Source organism: Thunnus thynnus, chromosome 2, assembly GCF_963924715.1.
Source record: "Thunnus thynnus chromosome 2, fThuThy2.1, whole genome shotgun sequence".
Taxonomy (NCBI): Eukaryota; Metazoa; Chordata; class Actinopteri; order Scombriformes; family Scombridae; genus Thunnus; species Thunnus thynnus.
Window position 1 is genome coordinate 30916873 of NC_089518.1, and position 24571 is coordinate 30941443.

General features: G+C 38.7%; 2 protein-coding genes across 5 annotated transcripts; one reads left to right on the forward strand and one right to left on the reverse strand.

Annotated features, from left to right (window-relative positions):
• The first annotated feature begins 196 nt into the window (after window positions 1-196).
• On the forward strand, window positions 197-11127 carry zgc:152968 (uncharacterized protein LOC564848 homolog). The gene is made up of 16 exons (XM_067615991.1): window positions 197-844; window positions 2003-3525; window positions 3614-3709; window positions 4515-4785; window positions 5416-5768; window positions 5891-6034; window positions 6130-6244; window positions 6333-6401; window positions 6484-6624; window positions 6778-6891; window positions 7739-7812; window positions 7906-8010; window positions 8537-8652; window positions 9197-9335; window positions 10393-10513; window positions 10758-11127. The coding sequence occupies exons 1-16, from the start codon at window positions 694-696 to the stop codon at window positions 10844-10846; spliced, it is 3621 nt and encodes a 1206-aa protein (XP_067472092.1). The 5' UTR covers window positions 197-693; the 3' UTR covers window positions 10847-11127.
• On the reverse strand, window positions 11123-24337 carry LOC137201129 (UDP-glucuronosyltransferase 2C1-like). Of its 4 annotated transcripts, none has more exons than XM_067616048.1 (7): window positions 23305-24337; window positions 16334-16960; window positions 16018-16166; window positions 15807-15938; window positions 14626-14713; window positions 13951-14170; window positions 11123-11926 (listed from the first exon to the last, which is right to left on the reverse strand). In XM_067616048.1, exons 1-7 carry the CDS (start codon window positions 24026-24028, stop codon window positions 11641-11643), a joined length of 2226 nt encoding a protein of 741 aa, XP_067472149.1. In that variant the 5' UTR covers window positions 24029-24337; the 3' UTR covers window positions 11123-11640. The 4 variants fall into 4 exon arrangements, with proteins under 4 accessions (XP_067472149.1, XP_067472142.1, XP_067472136.1 ...); XM_067616041.1 differs by lacking the exon at window positions 23305-24337 and adding an exon at window positions 19256-19437 and having other exon boundaries at window positions 16334-18456; XM_067616035.1 differs by lacking the exons at window positions 11123-11926; window positions 13951-14170; window positions 14626-14713; ... (1 more) ...; window positions 16018-16166; window positions 16334-16960 and adding exons at window positions 11955-12525; window positions 18620-18930; window positions 20917-21136; ... (1 more) ...; window positions 22775-22906; window positions 22986-23134.
• Window positions 24338-24571: the final 234 nt, after the last annotated feature.

Below are 24571 nucleotides of genomic sequence, written 5' to 3' on the forward strand. Positions count from 1 at the left end.
ACAGATACCAGTAAGGCATATCAGTGTTTTTCTACACATGTCAAAACGCCAGAAACTGTCAGGTTTCAGTTTCTGCCTTCAGTTATTTTTCCCGCAACACTGTGTCTACTTTACCAGAAGCAGCGGCAGCAGCAGCGGGGCTGAGAGGTGCTGAGTCCGTGAAACTGTTCTTCCACTCGGTGTCATCCTCTTCCATCTCATCCTCGCTGTTATCCATTTCAAACAACATGACTTGTGTGTTTTACAGATATAAAATATGCCAGATAGCACTCATGTTGTTGTGGGAAAGTGTTACGCACGCCCCGGACAAAAACACTAGTTTGTTGTGGAGCTCCAGTTAGGTTTTGCGCGGCAGTGACATCTGTCGTAACGGAGGACTTACTGCGACATAATAAACCAAATAAACCAGATATCATTTCCAGTCAACAAAAGTGAACCAATTTATCATTAAACACCTTTATTCGTACATTAAATGAGTTGTAACTGTTAATTCAGGAATTAACAGTTAATTTGACGATTTAACAACATCAACGGTTGTAACGGTCGTCTCGTGACCCGGGCGGAGGTTATAAAAGTAAGACTAACGCCATATTAGTTTCGATTAGAACTCCCAGCCCTCCACCTGTTAACCGACAGTTAAGAAATCAAACCAGACGGTTTTCAGCATCGTGAAAAGTGGCTTTTTTTTTGCTAATGTTTCCCTCGTCTGGTCTCTTTGCCGACATAACTTGTCCTTCCTTGAAACGCGGGCCTTGTGAGCGGCCTCACTGTTGGTACAAACATGCTACAAACGTGCGAGATATGTTTGGTGCCTCGTACAAATCAGCGATAGTTGACTTTGCAGGTCAGTATCAGGTGTGTAATTATTAATGTTAGCTTGTGGTATTGACGCTAACTTACTTCTAAAAAAAAAAGTCAGGATATGAATTTTAATAAATAAAGAAACTTTAGAGTTCTGTAGATGCTAAAATGTTTTTTAAAGCTCTGAATTAGTTTAAAGATGAAGTAATTCACCTTTCTAACGGTTAACTAGAAATTAAATGGCAGATTTTCTTTGAAATTAATTTAGCCACTCTTTGGTTTTGATCCCTATTTTACACTATTCTTCATACTATTAACTTAGAGCTGGTAACAAAAAAAAAAAAAAAAACTCCACAAAGCTTTCTGAAAATTGTTTAATGACAGTAGTTCTTTGCCAAGGCTGAATTACTAGCCAGATAAATATAATATGCTCCTCTAAAGCACAATTAACAGATATGATTTGGGCCTCGGGTGCTTCTTTATTACCTAATCTTATGGTCCTGTCTGGTAGTAAAACTCTAGTTTTAAGTAGGAATGGGACAATATGAATATTTCATGTCACGATTACCCTGGTCAAAATAATTGCGATTAACACTATTATCCCGATAACCATCAAATGGTACTAAAAGATATTGGAATTACTTAACCTTTACATTTTGTTGAAAAAATATCTTTATTGCATCATAGGACTCATATCTTTTTTTTAGTGAAAAACAAACAGGGATAGATTCAGACTCTCGTAAACATCCAACAGGTAATCACAAGGAGGGAAGAAAATCCATCAATAAAAACAACCTACTTATCAACCTGATATCCAAGCATTCACATTTCGAGCCATCAGTCATGATGATGAATGACTGGAAAGATGCGGGCTTCCCCTTGTAGATATCAATGCTCATGTGAGGATATTCATGATTAAATTTTTTTCAATGTAAGATACAATCTTATATCCTCCCATCCCTAGTTTTAAGACTTATTTCAGTTTTGTGGTTACACATTGGATATTCCTAAATTAATATGTTTAAGCAAATTACCACATAACATAGAGACGGGTAATATAATATAGTCACCCTAGCAGGTTTTTCTAGCCACGTTCTTTTCCCTTCATTCAACAAATGAAGGATCATTTTAACTATTCCCACCCTGTTTAATTTGCCACCATATCACTAATACTAATGAAAAGTCTATTCTCTTTGTACAGGAGCGCAAAACGGCTATCCGTCTGTCTGTGGAGAACGAGTGACTGATGAGATCAAAGAGGTATGCCTCCAGGAGCTGGAGCGGATCAACAAGGAGATTGAAACTGTAAAACACGAGGTGGAGCAGGAGCAAAGGCGACTATCGCGTTACCAGACTGTGCAGGCAGACGGCAGGAAAACTGCGCCTAACTTGTCAGTTTCCAAGTCTGAGACAGCAGGTAAAAAGATACACAGAGATACTTATGGACCGCCTTCACGCACAGACTTAACTAAAACGTACTCCAGAGCGAGGAAGTACGTAGTCGACAACACAAAACCAAGGACTGATTTGGAATATGACCCTCTGTCCAACTTTTCTGCAGACCTGCAGTCTTACAGCTCATCAGGTAAGGAGCAGAAAGTGAAAAACGGACAAAGTTTGAAAAGAGCAAGAAACGTTGTTCATAGTGACCAAAAGAAACCAGTCTCACATCAGGCCCAGCGTTCCCAGTCGCCTTCTCCAGAGCTACTCGATGACTGTAATGATGATAGCATCCTGATTATTGACATTCCTCCCTCACCTGACAGAAAGAGAGGTCGATCTCAGAAAGCTGTTTACTATGTTCCTGACACAACTCAGGATACAGTAAAGGAACTCAAGGCGATCCAACAAGAACCTATTTTACTTGATTCTCCACCACTCCGACGTGCAAATGCTGTCACATCTCCACCTGCAGTTGATGTAAACAGAGTCTGTAATGCTGAAAACAATCAAGATCCGCCCAATCTTTATCAAAACGAAGACTGTGAAATTATAGCACTTGATGAAAGTGTAATTTGTGGCTGTTTGGAGGATCTGGGAGGTGAATGTCAGAAAAGCACTTGTTTTCAGGCTGCTGAAACAGAAGTGGTGAAAAGTCCTGAACCTGCCACCGCAGGCGGGCATGATCACAGTTGGAACAATTCAGAGGTGATAGAGGAAGAAAACACATTTTGTGTTGACTTGTCTCAGTGTGAGCTGCCCTGCGGTGTTGAGAAAATGAATCCACAGCAGCCAAATCATTTTCCACACAAGAATTCGCTTCTTTATAAAACTGCTAGCTCATACTCGCCATACAAACAACACACAAAGAACGCCCAGAAAATGGAGCAGCCCACTCGGTATACAGTTCAGAAAACGTTAAACGAAATGCCACAGAGACTGGGTGAAGCTGGTATTCAACATGCTTCACCTGACAGCTACCTGAGGCAAACAGAACCAGCTTCAGGCAGCAGCCAGTTTCAGGCTCAGTATGTTTCAGCAGCGCCTGTCAGCTTACATTTGACAAACAAAGCTGAATCGTCATCTGCATCAACTGAACAGCATTTGGTGAGAGCAGACAACGGAGAGATTATAATCATTGTCTCCAGCTCTGACGATGAGGAGGAAGAGCTCAACTATTCAGACGTGGAGCTCTCAGACAGCGACCCAATGGAGGAATGCTACAGGATCTTCATGGAGGCAAATAACGAGGAGAAGGGAAATGAAGGGCAGCCTGAAGTGTCTGTAAGTATCCTGTTGGCACCCCAGAACTAGGATGAAGAGAAGTCTTTCATTGAGTAAAGAACCTTTTCTCTTACACTGTCATTGATAGGTTGGAGCTATTGATGTGGAGAAACCGGAGGTTAATGTCAAACCCCAAGAACTGTTGGGAAAGAAGAGGATGGCTCATGAAGCCAAACACACAGAGGTTTGGCAAACATACAAATGACGTGTATATAATACACTAATTTGTTATACAGGCTGATATGAGCCCATTTCAGATAAATTGTATCAGTGTATATGTCAGTTGATAAATGGCAGGAAAGATATGGTTTGAAATATGTCACCAGTCCATAGTTTACAATAGTAGCGACAACTTTATTTTTCCATTATGGACAAATGTCCAGCCCAGCATAGTTCTTGGTCTCATTTGTTAAAACAAATTTAAAAGGACCCTTTTTCAAAAATGTTTATGGGTTGTGTAAAGAATATTAATATAGGCTGATATATCCTTTTAAGATTTTTTTAAAACTCTAAAATATCAGTATCTGCCTCAAAAACCCAGTTTCAGTCTCTAAAACATTTGCAGGGGAGGCACCCCTGAAAAGCAAAAATAGGAAAAATCAAAAATTGATACTATGAATTAAAACTAAAAACATTTCTAATTGTACAACATTCTGTAAAACTCTTTATATTACTTTACTTTTTCTAATATTACTTTAAAAATACACACATTTTATATGGTGCAGCTTTTTTCAATCTCAAACCATAAAATTAAAAGGTAAAGTGTAGTTTAAAAATAATGTGAATTACTACTGTTAACATGTAGAGGTTTGTATAGAGTACAGAATTTTAAGAAAATGACCTGTCAAAGTGATATTTTGTTTTGTTAACAACATAAATGCATTTAACTTGAGTTATATAATGCATCTCAGAATGACCGGAGATTGAATGAGACATTGAAACTCAAATTGTTATTTGATAATATTTTGTGATTGACTTGCTCTGTTCAGCAGCCGCTGGCTAAGAGCAGACCGCAGCCTCAGGTGCTGGTTCCACTACGTGGGCCGGCAGCATCAGGATTTGCCTCCCAGCCCTCCATCACCTCCAAAATCCAGCAGGTACAGCAGAGAGCCTCCATGCAGACCGCTCCAGTCAAGGGCAGTCAGGCATTTGGCTCCTCCACCTGTCAGAGGAAACAAGAGACCCAGGTGGTGGCTGCTCCTCCTCTTCCTCCTCCTGCTCACACCTCAGTAAACGCACAGCCTGTTCCTGTGCAAAATGGTAAGCATCAGTTTGCTGTAGTGGACTGGATTATCTTTTTAGTAAGATTATTTGTTGCCAGTAAAATAATCCTGCACAATATATATAAAAATAAAGCTATGCACATTATCAGCTTGAAAACTGCAGTGATTAGATGATTAATCGATTAGTTGATTGGCAGAAAATTATCAACTATTTGATTGCCAAATAAATAGTAACTGTTTTAATCACTTTTTAGGCAAAAATTTGCTACTTTACTAATTTTAGCCTCTCAAATGTGAGGATATGATAATACATTGAGTATCTTTGGATTTTGGACTGTTCAGACGAGACATTTGAAGACATCACCACGGCCTCTAAGAAATTATTTTTCCCTATTTTCTGATTTTATAGGCAAGGCGATTTTAAAAATCATTAGTTGCAGTCCTAATTGCCTTATATGAAGGACTTTTGTGCCGTCTTGTCTTTCATTTTTCTTTTGACATTGACATTGTACCACAGGAGAAATCTTGAATGTAAATCAGTACATGTAAATCAAGCAACATTTTTTTTTAATGTTTTTTTGCAGACAAAATCGAGTAGAATTTCTACGTGTGTTTTTATTATCTGTGCTTGAATTCTTTTGCATGTGTTTTCTGTCTTATCTCACAGCTTACATTAACTACATACCTGTGGGAACCGCGGTCCTTGAAGTGGGCAACAACTTGCACTTGATCCTCCCACAGGGAGCCTTCCCTTTGCCTGTCTCTTCCAATTCCAGCCCAGTTACCTCAGTCCTAACCCCAATCAGTCAAGTGCGTACGAGCCCCGTTACCGTGAAACAAACATACCATCCACAAACATACCATCCACCTGCAGTTATGCCCGTGCAAAGATACCGCACAGCACCACCTCTGCTCATTCCAGCGCCGGCACGTAAACCTTCACTGACATCTGGCTTTGCATCAGCACATTCAAGTACAGCCAATCCAACTGCTCCTCAAGCTGCTAATGCTACTGCTAAGGTAAAAATGGCAAAACTACATTTGTTGAGACATTTTTAAAAAAGATTTGTCTGGTGTGAGTTTAAAATGTTTCTTCCTTTTTTAAATAGTAATCAACTTTCTTTTTTTTGTTTTCTTTTTAGCCAGTGCCAACTAAGCGTAAAGTGAAGCAGCTGAGCGAGGCAGCCAAAGACAAAGTGCCTCATGACGTCCGACAGCGTTACGTGAACATGTTCACAGAGGAGTTCCTCAAAACAACAGCCGACGTTAACGACGCCTTTGAAAAGGTCAACTGGTTCTGTGCTTTCTACTTAATGTTATAATCACTGACAAACTATAGTCTGAATGTTGATTTCTTTCCCTCTTATGTTATGGTCGGTAGGCACTTGCAGAAGAGAAGACTGTGTATAATCGCAGCGTGAACAAACTCAAATATCTGAGTGTTGCAGTGAATGCACTGAAGAGGCTGAAAAATCAAAGTGCTGTTGCTGCTAAAGGTGAGAATCTCAGGGAAGTCCCGTGCTGTTCCTCTTGCAACACAACTTAGTTGATTTTAATCTGTTTTTATATTTTTTTCTGGTGCAGATGAAAATGTCACCAGCCAAAGATCCAAAGGCAACATTCCTCTCAACCTGAAGAAGCTCAGAGGAAACAGTGAGTATCAGTTTTCTTTGAGTGCTTTTCATTTCAATCAAGTATTGTAAAAGATTCTTAATGTATTCCTTTTTCCTGGCAGATGATATGGCACTGTATGAGAGTTTGAAGGATTATATTTTGACTGAGGAAAAGCTGATCGAGAGCAACTATCCTGTCCAGCACCCCGAGAAACCTGGTTGTGCTGCTCTTTTTGCTGACAATAAGAAAGGAAACACAGACCGTAAGTTTAAAAAAAACCTCCCTGACAAGACGAGTTGGAGCTGTTCTATTGTTCTATCACTAGAGGGCACACTTCACCTGTACTGATTTTTGCAATGAGAGTTTCTTTTCACAGCACATTGCACCTCACTGCTGGTGTTTTTCTGTCTTGTAGCCCTCAAGAGGATTTGTTGTCGCTGTGGGGCCACGTACTCTGTGAGCCAAACGGGCAAACACATCCGCAAGGAGGAGTGCAACTACCACTATGGGAAAGGAGTTGAGAATAGAGGTAAATGTATCAAAGGTTTATGCTTTAAATATAATAATAACTTATGCTTACTTATACTACTAACCTTTCACCTTTCATACAAGAAATACAGCCCAAAGTGCCTCACAACAAAAGAAATTACTGAGTGCTTTACATGAAAAGGACATAAAAGAACATAAAAGCATGTAAAAAAAAAAAAAACATTGATATAACATAAGATGGAAAATAAAATAAAAATAAAACTCACTTGTTAAAGTGAAACTACAATACAAAGAATGCATACTGAATAATAATCAAAGAATAGAATATAACAACAAGTTGAAGCATAGAATGTATAAAATATAACGTTTTAAAAGAAGCACAGTAGAGCATAAGTGTGTAGCTGACTGAGCGTTAAACAGTGCAGCAGAGGGTAAGTGCAAAGCTAATTAATGCTCAGGCAAAGAGAGAGGTTTTAAGCTTTCTTTGAAAATATCTAGTGAGCTGGCTGCCCTGATATCTATGGACAGCGTATTCCATAGTTTGGGGGCGTAATTGACAAAGGCCGCGTCACCGATCTTCTACTGGGAACCTCCAATAAACCAGCAGCAGATGATTGCAGTGTTCTTGAGGGCAAGTAGCTAACAAGGGATTTGGCAGTATAGTTTGGTCCTTGCCCGCTTAGGGTTTTGTATATAAGGAGGAGGACCTTGAAGTCAATTCTTAACAGGAAGCCAATTCTGTTACAGGAAGCCAGTGCAGAGCAGTTAAAACTGGACTAATGTGTTCTCTCTTTTTGGTTCTGATGATGATGTGTGTGTATATATGATGATTCAAGCTGTATTGTAAACATTTTTGATGCATTTTGGGTGTTTTTGAAATGTTACAGTGCCAGGTGGAGTAGAGACCCGTTACAGTTGCTGCGAGGGAGTCATGGGAGCACCTGGATGCCAGCTGTTTAAGGCAGGAAAACAGAGATTTGCAACTTTATTCTCTATGACACTATGACTTTTAATATATCAGTGGGTTTGATTTGGGTTTTCTTCTCTTTACCAGTTGCATGTCCATGATTCCATCAGCCTGGACGGGTTTGTGTCAACCGTCCCTAGACGTCAGTCAGATAGGAGCTGCCCAGGAGTTTACTCTGTGGATTGTGAAATGGTGACGTGACCTTCCTCAAGGGGCAGGGTTTTTAAAATCTTCTCTATGTCAAGCACCAAACCCCATTTAAAGCCTCCAGCAACTCTTTTTACAATAGTGGTTTTATTTGAATTCAAGACTTTCAACCAGAAAATGGTGATATGCCAGATACATTTAGTAACTAAAGTATTTTGCCTTGTTTAAATCAGACTTTATCAACACAAATAATGCTTCAACACCACATCCTCTTGTTCTCTTGCAGTATTTGTTCCTAATAAAGGATACTATATATATCATTTTTAATAGAGATTTTCAGATTTTCCTACCACATACCAAACTAATTGATGATCACTGTTTTGTACTCTCACTGAAGAAGCACCCTGATGTGCGGTTATGCCTGATGAGTTGGCCTTGATTCTGTCAAACTTCTGTATACAGTGAAACAACGTACAGTACCAGTCACACCTTCCCGTTCCCTTCAGTGAGAAAGTGCGTCCAAACTTTTGACTGGTTCTGTATATAATGTGTTAAATGTTTGTCTTCACAGTGTTACACCATTCATGGTTTGGAGCTGTCCAGAGTAACAGTGGTCAACTCTAGTCTTCAAGTCGTCTACGACACCTTCATCAAACCTGATAATGAAGTCATTGACTATAACACCAGGTAATAATACACTTTCTTTTTAGGTTTTAGTTTGTTTTTTTTTAACGCCAGGCTTTTTATGTTTTACACCTGGCCATCCTGGTTAATAGCCAAGAATCTGATATTTAAACACTTTGCTTTGTCTTAAATGAGAACTTTAGAGGGAAAATTGACTCTTTCTAGCTCAAAATAAGAATATACAGTCGTTATTGGTATCCACTCTCATAATCTGGGTCTTATTTGGATTCAAACGTACGGATGTATTTGAGAAGTTGCCATTTTGAGTAAAGGACAAGAAAAAGAAGTGAAATCATACTACTGCTATTTACAAAGGGTCAGTACAAGTTGTATAAGAAGTTTTTTTTTTTTTTTTTTTTTTTTTTTTTAAACTGTAAATGATGCGATGAAAATCCAGTAGAGCCCAAGGAATAAAAAAAAAAAAGACAGGAAATGTGTGTGATATGTCCCCTTTAATGTCTAGTATTAATGCAGGATTACAGTATGAAGTGTTACCTTGATGTTGATCATCACTCCATCGAAAGCTTGTGACATTTTACCTGTCTAGGTTTTCAGGCATCAGTGAGGAAGACGTGAAGGGCAACCACACTTCTCTCAGAGAGGTGCAGGCGACCTTGTTGAGCTTCATCAACGCTGACACCATTCTGATAGGACATGGCTTGGAAACAGACCTCTGTGCCCTGAAGGTGACTTTTACAAGCTTTTTCCAACGTCATTGACTTTTTTTTTTGTTTATTTTCCTGCATAACTTCTTTCACAACATCTGTGTTGCAATCCTTGCTAAACTGATTCATGTGTAAGTCCTGGAATTTCGAAACTGAGCTATGAGTGTGTTTGCAAAAAAAGAGGTTTGTAATAAAAAAAAACTTCACATTTCATCATGGCCTTCTGCCAAGTTATAAACACCATTTCCTCACAAAGAGCTTTTCTTTTGATGTCGTTTCAGTAACAGTTCATGTTATCACTTATTTAATCATTTGAGTGCCATGTTTATTGTCCATAGTTTTATGAGGAATTTTTAGGAACAATTCATTATTTCTTTTAAAAGTCAAAGATCATTTAACAATAGAGCTATTTTTCCAGACAACTGACAGGTGAGATGTTTTGTTTCTTTTTATAGATTAATTACTCTAATAACCTGTACAAGGGTTGTTGTCAACACTGCTGTGACGTAGGGTTACAGGTTGAAGGCTAATGACCTGCTATGCCTGCTTTTAAAGAGGCAAAACAACATGCACAGAGCTTTGGAAACTGCAAAACTAATGTGATGTGTCATGATGAGAAATATAACACACAATATACACATTACCGCATCGACAAAGAGGATCAGTGGTCACATGTTGAAACTTACAGGTGTATGATTGTATAAGAGTGTGTGTGTATATGATTGATGTAATGTGTTTTATAATAATATATAATACGGATAGTTATTATGCAACCTTAAAGTATATGAACTGCTTTGGTTTAGTTTCTTTGAAAATGTAGGTTCTTTTTCATCAGGTGTTTTTATTTTGTTATACTTATCTATTTATCTTTATACTATCTATTGACTGTTTTTAAGTTAACATGGTGATCTAACAGGTGTTAAAGTGAACCTAAAGTGAGACCAGATCGATGAATGTCATTTTTGTTCCCACCTGGAACTCTCATTAACGACCACTTGAGTAATTTTTTGAATTTTCAAAGATGCTGCCGCCGGTGATACTGTAGGAGCTTCAGATAGTATGTTCCTCTTTACTGTAGTTGCTCCATGGGATGGTGGTGGACACATCGGTGGTCTTTCCCCACCGTCTGGGCCCCCCTCACAAGCTGACCCTCAACAACCTCACTGCTGAGTATCTTAGGAGGATCATCCAAGAGAGCGGTGGGTCATCAAGGATAACCACCACCGTCAGACATGTTTGTTTGATTGACATGAAATTTAAACTTTGTTGCGGGACTAAATGACACAATCTATTTTCAAATAAATGATGAATAATGATAAATGAGTGTAAAAAATGACCTAAAGTTACATATTTGTAAGACCATAAGTACTGATTAATTATTGAGGATATTGCGTACTTGTGTTTAAATACTGTATACTTTAAATACTGTATTATTTCTCCCAGTTTGTGGCCACGACACTGCAGAAGACGCTGCTGCCTGCATGGAGCTCATGTTATGGAAGGTCAAAGAAGATGGAAAACTGAAAAAATGATGAAAATAAAATAAAATTATGCCCACACTTCATACTGTACACAATAAGACAGATGCTGTTATACATGCTGTTCTTTGCTGATGACATGGGAGGGCTGTTTTTTGTTTTTTTTTATTTTGGTTGAATTTGTTTGATTAATTTTATGTTAAGAGTATTTTCCCTCTGTTAACTTTTGATTTGGAGCTCTATGAGTATTAATGCACTGTACTGTGTGGTAAGAAAACCTGAAATGTGTGTGTGAGGTGTTATAAATATTAGCAGAGTAAACGCACAGAATGAAATCCCCTTGTGTCTGTGGTTTTATTTAAATTACACCAACCAATGAACATCCAGCTTTTAATGACATGTAGACATCAGGTGCAGTTATGCAAATAGTGAGTTAGCACCTGCATGCGATTGCACTAATTACTGACAATACATCAAGGAAGAAACAAGAGAAATGTTCACTTATATAAGGAAAGCAAATACATGGTATTCGTCTGAGTTTAACTGTGTTTGCTTTAACTTCAGGCTGAAGTAGAAGCTGACTGACCCTGAGTTAATGATGACAAAACAAGAAAACAAAATCTTTGCTCTTCTAGCAAACAGATATCAAGTGCAAACAAAACTGGACTTTTAAGAAAATATACTGTAGATTCTTTTAAAGTAATGTCTTATTTCATCATTTTTTGTGGTGGCAAATAGTGAAACAAGGAAGTCCCAGGTCATATTCAAATCTGGGACATCAGGTTACATGATGTGCTTTGGACCAACAGTTTTTTTTATTGACATTGATAAGGTATGAAATCAGACTGTTACTCAGCCTTTCTCTTTGTCTTTCCCTTTCTGCCACAGCATCTCCGGAAGCAAAACTTGCAGGTCTTGATGAAGAGGAATATGAGGAGCAGAACAATGGCGAGGAGGAAGGCCAGGACATCCAGGCTGTGGTACTGGTACCAGGTGAGCTCGTGTGCCTGGACTCTCAAGTGCTTGGCACCTTTGTTTCTCATGGTGAACTCGACCCAGAATACCGCCTCGTCCAGAGGACTCATCGGCCTGTCATGGTGGATGCTGGACAGCCGCATGGCATTTTCCTTGTACCTATGAATATTTATTTATTTACCAAGAATGGGGATAGAAAGGAAAAAAGGTTGACTTTGTTAGGCTCATATATTTAAATCTCTAAGAGGAAAGCTGCTATGTGAGGAGAAAAGTTCTTCAAGTGGTTTTCTAATCTCTTTGGGACCTTGAAACTCCGGTGGTAATCAAAGTCTGATATACTGTATTAGCCTCTGGCTCCTTTATAGCATGTCATAATTCTTACCTCTTTATTACTAATGTGAACTCTCTAAAAAGGCAAAATTACAAAGGAGATCATCTCTCAATGCCTAAAACAGGCTTAAATGGTAGGTTCACAATTTTTAACATGTTTTTTCTTGCTGTAATCATTCTTCCTGTTCATATTGGCTATTGAAGATACCTTCATAGTGTGCTTTCAAAGGTTGAAGCTGATATGAGGCATCTGCCGCCCATATTAGTCAAATCAAGTTAATGTATTTCAGAGTTGCTGTCTTTTTAGTACTTAAGTCCCTTTTGTTGTTACTATCCACTGCATCTGAACAGAAAAACACTGTCCGCTGAGATGATAAGACGATATCAACTTCATTTGACTAACTCAGACACCTGAAGCCTCATATACGCTTCAGATAAAGTTTTAAATACAGTGCTGCTTGAAAGCTTGTGAACCCGAAATATGACCTAAAATGTGATCAGATATTTACTAAAACTAGATAAAGTGAACCCAATTAAACAAATGAGACAAAAAAATAAACTTTTTCATGTATTTATTGAGGAAAATTATCCAATGTTACATATTTGTGTGAGGCAAAAGTATGTGAACCTTTGCATTCAGTAACTGGTATGACTCCCTTTTGCAGCACTAACTTCAACCAAACGTTTCCGGTAACTGTTTATCAGCCTTGCACATCAGCTTGGAGGAATTTTAGCCCATTCCTCCTCAGAATAGTCTCAACTCTGGGATTTTGGTGGGCTTCTTTGCATGAACTGCCTGCTTCAGGTTCTTCCACAGCATTTCTATAGGATTAAGATCAGGACTTTTAACTCGTCCGTTCCAAAACATTATCTTTCTTCTGCTGTAACCATTCTTTGGTAGAACAACTTGTGTGTTTAGGGTCATTGTCTTACTGCATGACCCACTTTCTGTTGAGCTTCAGTTCAAAGCTGGATACCGTGACATTTTCCTGTAGAATTTGCTGGTAAAACTCAGAACTCATAGCTCCTTCAATGATTGCAAGCTGGTTCAGAGGCAGCAAAGCAGCCCAAATCATGATACTACCACCACCATGTTTCATAGATGGGATAAGGTTCTTATGCTGGAATGCAGTGTTTGCTCATTGCCAAACATAATGCTTCTCATTCAAGCCGAACAGTTTGAACAGAACATTTTTCCAGTCACCTTTTGGCTTATCCATGTCGTCTTGAGCGAACCGTAGACAGCAGCAATGTTCTTTTTGGAGAGAAGTGGCTTTTTTCCTTGCAACTCTGCCATGCACACATTAATGTTCAATGTACTCCTGATAGTGGACTCATGACCATTTACTGTAGCCACTGCACAAGAGGCGTTTAGTTTCCTAGACTTTACCCTGGAAACACCTGACTCTAATTTCCTCTTCAAATAAATTGATAATCCCAGAGGTTCACATACTTTTGTCATGCATAAATATATAACATTGGATCATTTTCCTCAATAAATAAACTAACAAGTGTAAGGTTTTTGTCTCATTTGTTTAACTGATGTCTCTTTATCTAGTTTTAGGACTTGAATGGAAAACTGATCACATTTTAGGTCATTTATGCAGAAATGGAGCAAATTTTAAAGGGTTCACAAACTTTCAAGCAGCTCTGTACATTTTTACTCATAAGGACTGGATTTTGTCCCCCATCACTTACATTGAAAGCGCATTTGGAGATCTTCTAATGGTCAGTATGAACAGGAGGAATGATTACAGCGAGTTTTAATGTTCATATGGGCTCCTGACTGTTGTTTTAAGACAGACTTGAAAAATTGTGAACCTGTCCTTTTATTTGCTGGTAAGACAACTTACGATTTATCGTTGATGACAGTGTTGATTGCATCTCTAAGATCTTCACTCTTCATAAAGTTCAGGTCCACAGTAATTGCAGCGCCTTTAGCCTTCATATGCACCAGGTTGTCGGGCTGGTCAGCGAACAAGGGGATTCCCACTATAGGAACACCGTGGTAGATGGCCTCATAAATCCCATTTGTGCCACCATGAGTGATGAACGCTCTGGTCTTTGGGTGACCTGATCAAAAAACATGAAACATGCAAACAAACTAACTTTTGTGAATCAAGAGAGGCTGTCATAGTGCACCTTATCAGTTCTGTACGATATCTCGCCTAAAATAAGTGTTGGCAGAGGCTTGTGACTGAAAGCTTGCCAGATCAGATCCCAGACTGTGTTGGGAAAAACTGGACAGAAAACAATAGTAAACACTAGCCACTCACTCAGAACCTTCTGCTGAAGTCAGTCTGCTTGCTCAGTTAACTTTCCCTGGATAAATAACAGTTCAAAAAATGCATTTAATGAATTCATAGTGATCAAAATTTCCCTGCTTGTGAGTCTCTTGGGGATTTTGTACTGTCAGACAAAGTAATCTAAAAGATCCTGTGTGATGGATACCCTCTTTCAGTTAAAAGCAAGTCTGAAGGATCACTGTTAAAGGCCTGTTTGGTAGCTTTTGCAAAAGCTTTTCTTACCCAGCAGGTCATTCTGAGGGATCCAGTCGTATACTCTGGTGTTGGCACCCAAAGTCTCTGGTTTTTCTCCACTGTATCTCCACAGCACCTATAAACAATTATAAAACACTTTGTATATCATCATTTAGTCCAATTCAATCGCCAGCCAGCCATCTACTTAACATGTTATCTTATCTATTCCTCCCTCCCTGTGAGGGCAGTTGTATGCAGCAGCTCAACAACCACATCAACAAATACACACTCAGTGGATAGAAAAGAAAGAAAAATGTTCATCATGAAGATAAAAAGTCTATGAATGTTTTGATATAATTTGACTGTATAGCTGTAAATTTAATAATAAATGCTAAAAAAGTAAGAATTTTATTTTTATATTAAAACTTAAAAAAGGTCTATCTGTAGTGCTTTTGGTTTTAGGCAAAAATATTAAATCTAACCAATAATCATTACTTATTTTTGAAAACCCCAACTCTACTCATCCCATCAAATCTAAATGGGTATCATTTCTTTTTTACATGGTCTATTATGTCCTGTTCCAGTAACTTGATTTTACCAGATGAAATGCAATTTTATGACTTAAAAAAACATTCTAGGTGTTTGCATGTTGTTGTTAATTAACTGCAAATCTTTTTTTTCATAAGCTTCAGGGAAGTGTTGGTTTCAGTTGGTGCCATTGTGGTATGAAAATATATTTTAGACCTGAAACTTGCATTAGATGGGTAATCCGTCACAGTGAACAATTCATGTCAAGTAAACAGTCAAAAAGTATTGAATCTACAAACTATGTTGTTGGAAAATCAAATGAGTTTGTATAGCTAACAGTCCTTTCTTGCTATTGCATTGCCATATAAAGGCAGTGTGACACAAAACCACCCAAATGTTTACTATGATGGATTGTCTGTTTTGAGCAAGTTTCAAGTCTTCTACAAATTGATTTTCATGTTGTACCAAAATAAACTTGAGATCCATGGCAGCCTAAAGATAGAAAATCTTAAAACTCATTGTGTGCTGTGAGAATTGGCAAAAAAGTACGAGTAATCTGCTGATAATTAGCTAAAATGTACAAATTCACTTGTTTGAGCTATTCACAATCTCTGCAACAGAATATGCTCATAGCCATAAAACTGCGTTTTCAGGGTCATTCAAGTTAATTCCAGTTGGCACTTAAAAGATTGTACTCTGACCTTCTGTGGGAGCTGAGCAAGGGCCGAGGCGATCATGTTTCCCTTCTCAGAGGTGATGTTCTTGACCATGGACCCCAAAGTGAAGACCACAATACCATCATCTCCAGAACTCTGCACAAACTCTTCCATATCCTGTAAGAAGAGAAGTATCATCCCAGTGCAAACAAAATATAAAAAATTATAAGGCCTATAACAGGGGAGTTAGTGCTACCTCTGGTAAGGGTTTAGCCGGTCTGCAGTGGATCCCACCAACAAATTTAAAGTTAGGGAGGAAAGGACGAGGAAATTCAAAATCCCAGTAGGTTCGAATCAACCAGATATCTGCTCTACCCATCATCTCGCAGGCGTTTGTGGGCATCCCTGTCACAATGTAAAAGCAAAGTATTACCAGTACTGTAGATGAGACTGCTGATTTTCAAATTTGATTTACTTTAAACATCAAATTGTTTCCAAAAGTGTTTGATATAAAAGAATAACAGTTAATAGAAACATAGATCATCAACGGTCCATGTAGCTTAGTTACTCACCCTTGATCTCTGTGTAATATTTATTTACTTCTTGCAAAACAAATTTACTCATCAGTATGTCATGTAAGGCATAGAAGAGAAAGTTCCACACTCTCTCAGCGAAGTCCATCTTGTCGGTCAGTTTGCTCATAGCGCCAGGGACAAATGAAGGTGGAGCAGGTAGCTGACCGCACTGCCTCTCACAGTAATTGGCGAGGGAAAAGCGTAGGGAGAAGACCAGGGGGATCCCCAAAATCTCTGCTACCAAGTCACTCCCGGGGTAGATTGGGTCGGCCAGGAGAAGGTCGTAGTTTCCCTCCTTCAGCTTCTTCATGATGACGTCTGATTTCAGTACGCCATCCAGATACTGCAAAGAATACTGCAGGTCGACTTTCATCAGCTCCATGAATTTGAGGTAAATCTGCAAGTAGCTCATATAATCCATCTCATACATGGAGAAATTAAGGAACTCTTCAAGGAACTCCTCCATGGCCTCCATTGAGACTGAGACGTTAAAGGGTTCATAGCGGAAGCGGGAAGGCTCACTGGTGTTCATGTATATAGACGTGCTTGGGACCAGGACGGTCACCTGGTGTCCCCTGTCGATCAGCGCCTCCAGCACTGGCTTCATGTTAATCCAGTGGCTGCCTTCAGTGTACCACACCAAAATGTTCCCTCCATTTGTGCACCGTGTCACAAAAAGTACCAGCAGGACACAGAAGGAGAGACGCTGCCCCAGCTTCATGGCAGCTGCTGTGTGTAAGGGGAAAGTCTGCTGTGGTCTGATCCTTTTTAAAAGGTGTTCCTAGAAAAACAATTATTAACTAAACAAAGCTGAACTCTGGCATGTCTGTATGTGCTGTATGATATATTAGATAACGGACTTACCCCAAGCAAGTGATTAGATGTAAAAGGTAATGGCTGTAAAGTTAACATGCAGGATAAAAAAAGAATAATGTCCAACCTGTACTAGAAATCCACAAAGAAAATCCCTTGAAGTTAAAACTAAGACTTCAAAACACAGGATTGTAGTCGGTGGCTGCGGAGAGACGCAGTAAAATAACTCAAACGGATAATGGGCTTTTACACACTTGCGTAATCTAAGGAAGTTGTAACTACATGTGAGTGCCTGTGTAAGAATTTCCCTACACACCACTGAGGAGTGTCAGTGAACACACACACATCTGTGGACTGTTAGAGTGCAAATGTAAGTTTATTATACTTCCAGGATTGTTTGTGTGTTGAGATAGTCTGTCAGGATTCAGATTGCAAAAAAGTTTACAAAAGTGGAAGAATCCTTCAGTTGTTATTAACCACTGTAGCAGCATGGCTCAAGGGTATGGAAGATTTAAAATGCCTACATTAAAACAAATCGATCGATAAAGTACACATTACAACACACTGTTATTTATGCGTATGTATGTATGTATGTATGTATGTGTATATATATATATATATGTATATAATTTCATGTTTACTGTGTCATCATTAAATGAAGAACATGTTAAAAGGGCAATTATTTAACTTCTTGTTTTGAACAGCTGAATGACTTTTCTATGCCACATTAAAATCAAATCACTGAACGCAGAAAACAAAGTGACAAGGTATATTGCATTTCAGTGTTGTCCAGCAGAGAGCACCATAGCACACTTTGGAAAATTTATGTCACAAATAAAAAGCAATTCATTCAGCTGTTAAAGACAAAAAGCCAAATAATTATCCTTTTAATATATGCATACATGAAAAATGATTAATTAATAATTACTTTATTTTATGGTTTGTTTTATTCTTAATTAGGCATTTAAAATCTTACATACATACAAGGGATCCCCTTGATAAGTTTACATTAACCAATAAACGTCCAGCTTTTAATGATATGTAGACATCAGGTGCAATTATGCAAATAGTGAGTTAGCACCTGCATGTGATTGCACTAATTACTGACAATACATCAAGGAGGAAAAAAGAGAAATGTTCACTTATATAAGGAAAGCAAATACATGGTATTTGTCTGTGTAGAGTTTAACTGTGTTTGCTTTTACTTCAAGCTGAAGTAGAAGCTGACTGACCCTGAGTTAATGATGACAAAACAAGAAAACAAAATCTTTGCTCTTCTAGCAAACAGATATCAAGTGCAAACAAAACTGGACTTTTAAGAAAATATACTGTAGATTCTTTTAAAAGAATATCTTGTTTTGTCATTTTTTGTGGTGGCAAATAGTGAAACAAGGAAGTCCCAGGTCATATTCAAATCTGGGACATCAGGTTACATGATGTGCTTTGGACCAACAGTTTTTTTTTATTGACATTGATAAGATATGAAATCAGACTGTTACTCAGCCTTTCTCTTTGTCTTTCCCTTTCTGCCACAGCATCTCCGGAAGCAAAACTTGCAGGTCTTGATGAAGAGGAATATGAGGAGCAGAACAATGGCGAGGAGGAAGGCCAGGACATCCAGGCTGTGGTACTGGTACCAGGTGAGCTCGTGTGCCTGGACTCTCAAGTGCTTGGCACCTTTGTTTCTCATGGTGAACTCGATCCAGAATACCGCCTCGTCCAGAGGACTCATCGGCCTGTCACGGTGGATGCTGGACAGCCGCATGGCATTTTCCTTGTACCTATGAATATTTATTTATTTACCAAGAATGGGGATAGAAAGGAAAAAAGGTTGACTTTGTTAGGCTCATATATTTAAATCTCTAAGAGGAAAGCTGCTATGTGAGGAGAAAAGTTCCTCAAGTGGTTTTCTTATTTCTTTGTGACCTTGAAACTCCGGTGGTAATCAAAGTCTGATATACTGTATTAGCCTCTGGCTCCTTTATAGCATGTCATAATTCTTACCTCTTTATTACTAATGTGAACTCTCTAAAAAGGCAAAATTACAAAGGAGATCATCTCTCAATGCCTAAAACAGGCTTAAATGGTAGGTTCACAATTTTTAACATGTTTTTTCTTGCTGTAATCATTCTTCCCGTTCATATTGGCTATTGAAGATACCTTCATAGTGTGCTTTCAAAGGTTGAAGCTGATATGAGGCATCTGCCGCCCATATTAGTCAGATCAAGTTAATGTATTTCAGAGTTGCTGTCTTTTTAGTACTTAAGTCCCTTTTGTTGTTACTATCCACTGCATCTGAACAGAAAAACACTGTCCACTGAGATGATAAGACGATATCAACTTCATTTGACTAACTCAGACACCTGAAGCCTCATATACGCTTCAGATAAAGTTTTAAATACAGTGCTACTTGAAAGCTTGTGAACTCGAAATATGACCTAAAATGTGATCAGATATTTACTAAAACTAGATAAAGTGAACCCAATTAAACAAATGAGACAAAAAAATAAACTTTTTCATGTATTTATTGAGGAAAATTATTCAATGTTACATATTTGTGTGAGGCAAAAGTATGTGAACCTTTGCGTTCAGTAACTGGTATGACTCCCTTTTGCAGCACTAACTTCAACCAAACGTTTCCGGTAACTGTTTATCAGCCTTGCACATCAGCTTGGAGGAATTTTAGCCCATTCCTCCTCAGAATAGTCTCAACTCTGGGATTTTGGTGGGTTTCTTTGCATGAACCCTCTGCTTCAGGTTCTTCCACAGCATTTCTATAGGATTAAGATCAGGACTTTGACTCGTCCGTTCCAAAACATTATCTTTCTTCTGCTGTAACCATTCTTTGGTAGAACAACTTGTGTGTTTAGGGTCATTGTCTTACTGCATGACCCACTTTCTGTTGAGCTTCAGTTCAAAGCTGGATACCGTGACATTTTCCTGTAGAATTTGCTGGTAAAACTTAGAACTCATAGCTCCTTCAATGATTGCAAGCTGGTTCAGAGGCAGCAAAGCAGCCCAAATCATGATACTACCACCACCATGTTTCATAGATGGGATAAGGTTCTTATGCTGGAATGCAGTGTTTGCTCATTGCCAAACATAATGCTTCTCATTCAAGCCGAACAGTTTGAACAGAACATTTTTCCAGTCACCTTTTGGCTTATCCATGTCGTCTTGAGCGAACCGTAGACAGCAGCAATGTTCTTTTTGGAGAGAAGTGGCTTTTTTCCTTGCAACTCTGCCATGCACACATTAATGTTCAATGTACTCCTGATAGTGGACTCATGACCATTTACTGTAGCCACTGCACAAGAGGCGTTTAGTTTCCTAGACTTTACCCTGGAAACACCTGACTCTAATTTCCTCTTCAAATAAATTGATAATCCCAGAGGTTCACATACTTTTGTCATGCATAAATATATAACATTGGATCATTTTCCTCAATAAATAAACTAACAAGTGTAAGGTTTTTGTCTCATTTGTTTAACTGATGTCTCTTTATCTAGTTTTAGGACTTGAATGGAAAACTGATCACATTTTAGGTCATTTATGCAGAAATGGAGCAAATTTTAAAGGGTTCACAAACTTTCAAGCAGCTCTGTACATTTTTACTCATAAGGACTGGATTTTGTCCCCCATCACTTACATTGAAAGCGCATTTGGAGATCTTCTAATGGTCAGTATGAACAGGAGGAATGATTACAGCGAGTTTTAATGTTCATATGGGCTCCTGACTGTTGTTTTAAGACAGTAAGACAACTTACGATTTATCGTTGATGACAGTGTTGATTGCATCTCTAAGATCTTCACTCTTCATAAAGTTCAGGTCCACAGTAATTGCAGCGCCTTTAGCCGTCATATGCACCAGGTTGTCGGGCTGGTCAGCGAACAAGGGGATTCCCACCATAGGAACACCGTGGTAGATGGCCTCATAAATCCCATTTGTGCCACCATGAGTGATGAACGCTCTGGTCTTTGGGTGACCTGATCAAAAAACATGAAACATGCAAACAAACTAACTTTTGTGAATCAAGAGAGGCTGTCATAGTGCACCTTATCAGTTCTGTACGATATCTCGCCTAAAATAAGTGTTGGCAGAGGCTTGTGACTGAAAGCTTGCCAGATCAGATCCCAGACTGTGTTGGGAAAAACTGGACAGAAAACAATAGTAAACACTAGCCATTCACTCAGAAACTTCTGCTGAAGTCAGTCTGCTTGCTCAGTTAACTTTCCCTGGATAAATAACAGTTCAAAAAATGCATTTAATGAATTCATAGTGATCAAAATTTCCCTGCTTGTGAGTCTCTTGGGGATTTTGTACTGTCAGACAAAGTAATCTAAAAGATCTTGTGTGATGGATACCCTCTTTCAGTTAAAAGCAAGTCTGAAGGATCACTGTTAAAGGCCTGTTTGGTAGCTTTTGCAAAAGCTTTACTTACCCAGCAGGTCATTCTGAGGGATCCAGTCGTATACTCTGGTGTTGGCACCCAAAGTCTCTGGTTTTTCTCCACTGTATCTCCAAAGCGCCTATAAACAATTATAAAACACTTTGTGTATCATCATTTAGTCCAATTCAATAGCCAGCCAGCCATCTACTTATCATGTTATCTTATCTATTCCTCCCTCCCTGTGAGGGCAGTTGTATGCAGCAGCTCAACAACCACATCAACAAATACACACTCAGTGGATAGAAAAGAAAGAAAAATGTTCATCATGAAGATAAAAAGTCTATGAATGTTTTGATATAATTTGATTGTATAGCTGTAAATTTAATAATAAATGCTAAAAAAGTAAGAATTTTATTTTTATATTAAAACTTAAAAAAGGTCTATCTTTAGTGCTTTTGGTTTTAGGCAAAAAATATTAAATCTAACCAATAATCATTACTTATTTTTGAAAACCCCAACTCTACTCATCCCATCAAATCTAAATGGGTATCATTTCTTTTTTACATGGTCTATTATGTCCTGTTCCAGTAACTTGATTTTACCAGATGAAATGCAATTTTATGACTTAAAAAAACATTCTAGTTGTTTGCATGTTGTTGTTAATAAACTGCAAATCTTTTTTTTTCATAAGCTTCAGGGAAGTGTTGGTTTCAGTTGGTGCCATTGTGGTATGAAAATATATTTTAGACCTGAAACTTGCATTAGATGGGTAATCCATCACAGTGAACAATTCATGTCAAGTAAACAGTCAAAAAGTATTGAATCTACAAACTATGTTGTTGGAAAATCAAATGAGTTTGTATAGCTAACAGTCCTTTCTTGCTATTGCATTGCCATATAAAGGCAGTGTGACACAAAACCACCCAAATGTTTACTATGATGGATTGTCTGTTTTGAGCAAGTTTCAAGTCTTCTACAAATTGATTTTCATGTTGTACCAAAATAAACTTGAGATCCATGGCAGCCTAAAGATAGAAAATCTTAAAACTCATTGTATCCTGTGAGAATTGGCAAAAAAGTACGAGCAATCTGCTGATAATTAGCTAAAATGTACAAATTCACTTGTTTGAGCTATTCACAATCTCTGCAACAGAATATGCTCATAGCCATAAAACTGTGTTTTCAGGGTCATTCAAGTTAATTCCAGTTGGCACTTAAAACATTGTACTCTGACCTTCTGTGGGAGCTGAGCAAGGGCCGAGGCGATCATGTTTCCCTTCTCAGAGGTGATGTTCTTGACCATGGACCCCAAAGTGAAGACCACAATACCATCATCTCCAGAACTCTGCACAAACTCTTCCATATCCTGTAAGAAGAGAAGTATCATCCCAGTGCAAACAAAATATAAAAAATTATAAGGCCTATAACAAGGGAGTTAGTGATACCTCTGGTAAGGGTTTAGCCGGTCTGCAGTGGATCCCACCAACAAATTTAAAGTTAGGGAGGAAAGGACGAGGAAATTCAAAATCCCAGTAGGTTCGAATCAACCAGATATCTGCTCTACCCATCATCTCGCAGGCATTTGTGGGCGTCCCTGTCACAATGTAAAAGCAAAGTATTACCAGTACTGTAGATGAGACTGCTGATTTTCAAATTTGATTTACTTTAAACATCAAATTGTTTCCAAAAGTGTTTGATATAAAAGAATAGCAGTTAATAGAAACATAGATCATCATCAACGGTCCATGTAGCTTAGTTACTCACCCTTGACCTCTGTGTAATATTTATCTACTTCTTGCCAAATAACTTTAGTCATCAGTATGTCATGTAAGGCGTAGAAGAGAAAGTTCCACACTCTCTCGGCGAAGTCCATCTTGTCGGTCAGTTTGCTCATAGCGCCAGGGACAAATGAAGGTGGAGCAGGTAGCTGACCGCACTGCCTCTCCCAGTTATTGGCGAGGGAGAAACGCAGGGAGAAGACCAGGGGGATCCCCAAAATCTCTGCTACCAAGTCACTCCCGGGGTAGATTGGGTCGGCCAGGAGAAGGTCGTAGTTTCCCTCATTCAGCTTCTTCATGATGACGTCTGATTTCAGCACGCCATCCAGATACTGCAAAGAATACTGCAGGTCGACTTTCATCAGCTCCATGAATCTGAGGTAAATCTGCAAGTAGCTCATATAATCCATCTCATACATGGAGAAATTAAGGAACTCTTCAAGGAACTCCTCCATGGCCTCCATTGAGACTGAGACGTTAAAGGGTTCATAGCGGAAGCGGGAAGGCTCACTGGTGTTCATGTACATAGACGTGCTTGGGACCAGGACGGTCACCTGGTGTCCCCTGTCGATCAGTGTCTCCAGCACTGGCTTCATGTTAATCCAGTGGCTGCCTTCAGTGTACCACACCAAAATGTTCCCTCCATTTGTGCACCGTGTCACAAAAAGTACCAGCAGGACACAGAAGGAGAGACGCTGCCCCAGCCTCATGGTAGCTGTGTGTAAGGGGAAAGTCTGCTGTGGTCTGATCCTTTTCAAAAGGCGTTCCCAGAAAAACAATTATTAACTAAACAAAGCTGAACTCTGGCATGTCTGTATGTGCTGTATGATATATTAGATAACGGACTTACCCCAAGCAGGTGATTAGATGTAAAAGGTAACGGCTGTAAAGTTAACATGCAGGATAAAGAAAGAATAATGTCCAACCTGTACTAGAAATCCACAAAGAAAATCCCTTGATGTTAAAACTAAGACTTCAAAACACAGGATTGTAGTCGGTGGCTACGGAGAGACGGAGTAAAATAACTCAAATGGATAATGGGCTTTTACACACTTGCGTAATCTAAGGAAGTTGTAACTACATGTGAGTGCCTGTGTAAGAATTTCCCTACACACCACTGAGGAGTATCAGTGAACACACACACACACACACATCTGTGGACTGTGAGAGTGCAAATGTAAGTTTATTATACTTTTAGGATTGTTTGTGTGTTGAGATAGTCTTTCAGGATTCAGATTGCAAAAAAGTTTACA

What these genes read in the sequence shown, in the direction of transcription:
- zgc:152968 (XM_067615991.1), top strand. Translation starts at nt 694, where the DNA reads ATGTTTCCCTCGTCTGGTCTCTTTGCCGACATAACTTGTCCTTCCTTG. An exon ending in CTGCTAATGCTACTGCTAAG is followed by an intron (nt 5,769 to 5,890) that starts GTAAAAATGGCA and finishes TTTTCTTTTTAG; the next exon opens with CCAGTGCCAACTAAGCGTAA. An exon ending in GAAGAAGCTCAGAGGAAACA is followed by an intron (nt 6,402 to 6,483) that starts GTGAGTATCAGT and finishes TTTTCCTGGCAG; the next exon opens with ATGATATGGCACTGTATGAG.
- LOC137201129 (XM_067616048.1), bottom strand. Translation starts at nt 24,028, where the DNA reads ATGAGGCTGGGGCAGCGTCTCTCCTTCTGTGTCCTGCTGGTACTTTTT. An exon ending in ATATTACACAGAGATCAAGG is followed by an intron (nt 16,167 to 16,333) that starts GTGAGTAACTAA and finishes ACATTGTGACAG; the next exon opens with GGATGCCCACAAACGCCTGC. An exon ending in CGGCTAAACCCTTACCAGAG is followed by an intron (nt 15,939 to 16,017) that starts GTAGCACTAACT and finishes CTCTTCTTACAG; the next exon opens with GATATGGAAGAGTTTGTGCA.